Source organism: Eptatretus burgeri, unplaced genomic scaffold, assembly GCF_056783735.1.
Source record: "Eptatretus burgeri isolate ZD-2024b unplaced genomic scaffold, Ebu_testis_v1 Ebu_testis_scaffold_160, whole genome shotgun sequence".
NCBI classification, from domain to species: Eukaryota; Metazoa; Chordata; class Myxini; order Myxiniformes; family Myxinidae; genus Eptatretus; species Eptatretus burgeri.
Genome location: NW_028222110.1, coordinates 70,444 through 75,000, shown reverse-complemented (window position 1 = coordinate 75,000; position 4,557 = coordinate 70,444). Strand labels below are relative to the sequence as shown.

The 4,557-nt window shown below is 44.9% G+C and overlaps 1 protein-coding gene across 1 annotated transcript; it reads left to right on the top strand.

The window, feature by feature from the left end:
* Positions 1 to 531: 531 nt before the first annotated feature.
* On the top strand, positions 532 to 1,175 carry LOC147007450 (tripartite motif-containing protein 14-like; the record flags this gene model as incomplete). Its single annotated transcript, XM_085867134.1, has 1 exon — positions 532 to 1,175. A coding segment is annotated over one exon (546 nt), but the record flags the coding sequence as incomplete, so codon positions are not given.
* Between the last annotated feature and the right edge of the window lie 3,382 nt (positions 1,176 to 4,557).

Below are 4,557 nucleotides of genomic sequence, written 5' to 3'. Positions count from 1 at the left end.
TAAATATATCAATGTGGAATGTTGTGATGGAAATTATATAAATACTTCGTAAATAATTGGAAGCGGTGTGTGGGTCATGGAATCGTTTACGGTAAATAAATAAATAATTGGAGGAGGTGTGTGGGTCGTCGAATCGTTTAAGATAAATAAATAATTGGAGGTGGTGTGTGGGTCGTGGAATCGTTTACGGAAAATAATTAAATAATTGGAGGAGGTGTGTGGGTCGTGGAATCGTTTACGATCAATAAATAATTGGAGGAGGTGTGTGGGTCGTGGATTCGTTTACGGTAAATAAATAAATAAATCGAGGAGGTGTGTCGGGAAGACAATCCGAAATGGTAAATAAATAAATTAAAGGTCTCATGGAGCTGGGAAACTCTATAAATAAATAAATAATGTAACTCGTCGGTGGTGAAGTAAATAAAGAAATAATAATAATTGTTATAATAAAATGTTTTTTGTTGATAAATGTGATTCTCAAAGGTTATAAATAGATTCATGTGTCCGGACAAACAATGTCCATGACCCCGTCTCGTGTCCACAGATGGACGGACCCCGAGTCTGGACCCAAACTCTGCACATCGTGGGATCAAGATCTCCCTGGACCTCAGGATGGCGACTCTAACCGTGACCGAACAACCTTACCCAGAACATCCTGATCGGTTTGATTGTTTCCCACAAGTTGTTTCCCGTGAGAGTTTCTCGTCGGGCCGTCACTACTGGGAGGTTGATGTGAGTTCGAGTCGTTTGTGCAGAATCGGAATTTGTTTAAACTCCATGAGGAGGAAAGGGGGAGGGAGGGAGTGTTGGTTGGGAGGGAATCCCCAGTCTTGGTGTTTATCTAAATATAATAATAAATACTACACACTCCACAACAACCAGCGGACCCCCCTGTCCGTGTCGGGGGATCCTGAACGGTTTGGGTTCTTCTTGGATTGCGAGGCGGGAGAGTTGACGTGTTTCGGGGACTCGCGGGTCCTGCACGTGTTCAGGGGGAACTTCATGGACCCCGTTAAACCCGTTAAACCCGCTATTGGGGTTCATCCCCCCGTTGGTGACTCCGTCCGGTTTCTCTAATCATTCCGTTCAGTTCGTGATGAAAGTTTATTTCATGAAACTTACAAAATGAAGGTTATTTTGGGTTCAAATTAATAAAATAATTTACTTGTACATGATGATGTGATTACTGATTAATATCTATATATATAATAAAGATTATATAATTAGATAAGTTCATTGTTTATCAAATTTGATGTGAAATGAACTTTAACCCCAACTCTTCACTCTGATCACCAAACAACACGGATTATTATTCTTCTTCTTCTTCTCCACTGTGTTTCATTCAAAGTTAACTTTTTAACTTGAATTTATTATTAGTCGTAGTAGTCGTCGTAGTTGTAGTTCAATGTATTGTAATAATAACATCCACGCTGTTCACACGGAGAGGTTTTAATTAAAATAATTCACCCCCCCCCCCTCCATAATATTACATACCGATGTTTACACTCACTACCAGTGGAGCTCGTGATGTTGAACTGTTCGTGTGTTGATTGAACATTTACTTTCCACCTGCTCCACGGAAGGTGAAGGACGTGATGTTTTCTCCCCTCTCTGTTATTAATTGATTCATCGATTCTGTTATTGTTTGTCTCAACTACAGGTCACAATTTTAAACCGATCGTCATGAAGCTTCACCACGTGGTGGAGTTTGTCATGAGGAAGAAACCAATTGTTTTTGAGGGCAAAAGGTCAACAACTTTGGAGGTATTTCTAAAATCCTCAATTATCATCTGATTGACTTGAAATTTCAAGAGGATTTATATTTCAGATCGCTGAATGAAACCACCAATTATTTTTGAGGTCAACATATGCCCAAGGTCAACAACGAAGGAGGTATTTCTAATCAGAAGTTGGTCTCGGTTGGGAGAGAATCAAACTGACATCGTCCATCTTGTAAACAAGTATAAGTGGATGAAAGGGACCCGAGAGGGGGATTCGTGAAAACAAATCCTTGTCCATCACAGGACAGGGAATCAAACTCCACATGTCACGTCACCCATTGTCCGGTGTACACGTTTAAACCAGGGATCCAACAATGGTCTTTACAACTTGATCCACTTCACTCAAGGAATCGATCAGAAATGTTGGGACTCACATTATAAACGGGGTTTAACTGGGTGTGGATCGGGGTTTCAATCACACGGTAATACTCCATTTATCTGTCCGTGTGGATGCATGGATGGATGGACCTTGTGCTGTGGAGAATGAGGGTGGAGGAGTCGCAGCTGAAATGTGAATCCTATCCTGGTTCCTCCTGATGACTTCATCTTTGCTTTTTACTTGTTCAGGTTCCTTCTGATTCCTCCTTCTCCAAACTTCAGAGAGTGCTGCAATACTGATGTTCAAACGCTGAAGCTCAGATATTAAGAGACAGGTGATCATCCTCTCTTTGTGAGAAGACATTCCAGGCACCCACCCAAAGCGACCTCGCCAGGTTAACCGTCAGCACCACCCTGACACCCACCACTGTAATCTGACCCTGAGAGTTTACCCCTTGCTTTTCCTCCTATCATCAAGGAATGGGGGTCCCGAAGACTTTGCCCCAATCCTCTCATCCTGTGAGCTTCCCTGTGAATGGCAGCAGCAGAGGAGCTACTCCCACAGAGTGGGTTTTCAGTTTTGGTTGTGTTTGTGGGTTTTAGGAGCCTGGTGTTGGCGCAGTGGTTAGGGCAGCGGCTTGGAATCCAAAAGGTCCTGAGTTCAAGCCCCGTTGGGCCACTGAATTAACACACCAGGGGGTTGACTCAGCCTGTCATCCTTCCGAGGTCGGCGAAATGAGTACCAGTATACTGGGCCGGTATATACCCTGGTTAAAATAGGTGTACCATATCCCTGTGTCGTAAGAGGCGACCAGGGTTGCGTCAGGAAGGGCATCCGGCGTAAAACATGTGCCAAATCACGATGCGGATCATACGGATGATCCGCTGTGGCGACCCCTAACGGGAGCAGCCGAAAGAGGAAGAAGAAGAAGAAGTTGTGTTTGTGGGTTTTCCGGAGTGAAGGGTTTTACGGTGGCTGGAGTGCAAATCCTGCCACCAACCTTCTAAAAAAAGTCACCCAACTGCAGGAGGACGGCTGCAGACGCAGTGGGACATGAGATATGGATGGCTATTGGCTCACAAGGAGCTCCTCCGGCTCTTTGACAGGTTTTGTTTTCCATCCTGCTGGGTATCCATATCCACACACCTTCCTCACCAGGTAACCTGGTTGGGCAGACAGTGTTGTCGCCGACAACCCGACCATTGTGTGATAAACACACCGACTTGTTAACCTCCGCCATCTTCGAAGATGGATGGAGGTTACTGTTTTCACCCCTGTCTTTGTTTGTTTGTGAACAGTATTACGGAAAAACTCCTCGACGGATTTCGACGAAACTTGGTGGGGGGGGGGGGTGAGGTATGGTCCAAGGATCATGCCATTAAATTTTGGACTTCGACCCCCCCCAAAAGAAAAAATTTGAGAGAATTTTTTTTTTTGCATTTCTACATGTTTTAAGTGATTTCCAACCCCCCCCAAAAAAATTGTCACCCCCAGTCCAAAAAAAAATTGTTGGAGAATTTTTTTATTTTTGCATTTCTACATGTTTTAAGTGATTTCCAACCCCCCCCCAAAACAAAAATTGTTCGAGAAAAATTTTTTTTTTGCATTTCTACATGTTTTAAGTGATTTCCAACCCCCCCCCCCAAAAAAAATTTTTTTTAATCTTTTTTTGTATACCTTGGTCGAGGCTCGTATGAGAGCTAACACACAACTCACAGCAAGGAGGCATGAGACAAGAGGGGCGGGAGTGGAAGGGACAAAACAGTGGGGAACAGACACATTAGGTGAACTGTGGAAGGGAGAGGGATGGGGATGGGACGGGGAACATGGCGAAGAGAAGATGGACATTTCAGGGACTTTCAGGAAGGAAAGTAGGAGAAATGAAGGAAGTGGGCTTGGGTGGATTATCGGGGGTAGAAAAGATCGAGGATTTGGATGGGGGAAGATAAGAGGTGGTGGTGAACAGCTGTTTTGAAAGCCTGGAGGGAAGAATGGGAAAGAATAGAGTGAGGAAGTTTATTCCAAAGGCGGGAAAAAAGAGGAATGAAAGAGTGAAGATGAGCAGTGATTCGTGATTTTGGTAGTTTTACCAGAAGGGGGTTGTTGGCGGACCTTGAGCGCCCTGTGGAAATGTGGTGGGGACAAATCGCAGAGAGAGCAGGGGGGCAAGGCTGGAGAGGAGTCGGTAGAAGACAGAAAGACCACCGACCAACCTGCGGTGATTGAGTGAGAGGCCCAAAGACTCAGCTTCATTGCGGGAGATGCCGATGATCTTAAATGCCCTGGTTTCGACAGCGTGAAGCCGAGAAAGGTGGGAGGCAGGAGCACCAGCCCAGAGGGGAGAGCAGTACTCCATCAGGCTACGGATAAAAGCTTTGTAAGTGGTCAGGAGCTCAAGAGGGCCGAGGAAGGACTTAGCACGACGGAGGATTCCCAGTCGGCGACTGGCTTTTGAGG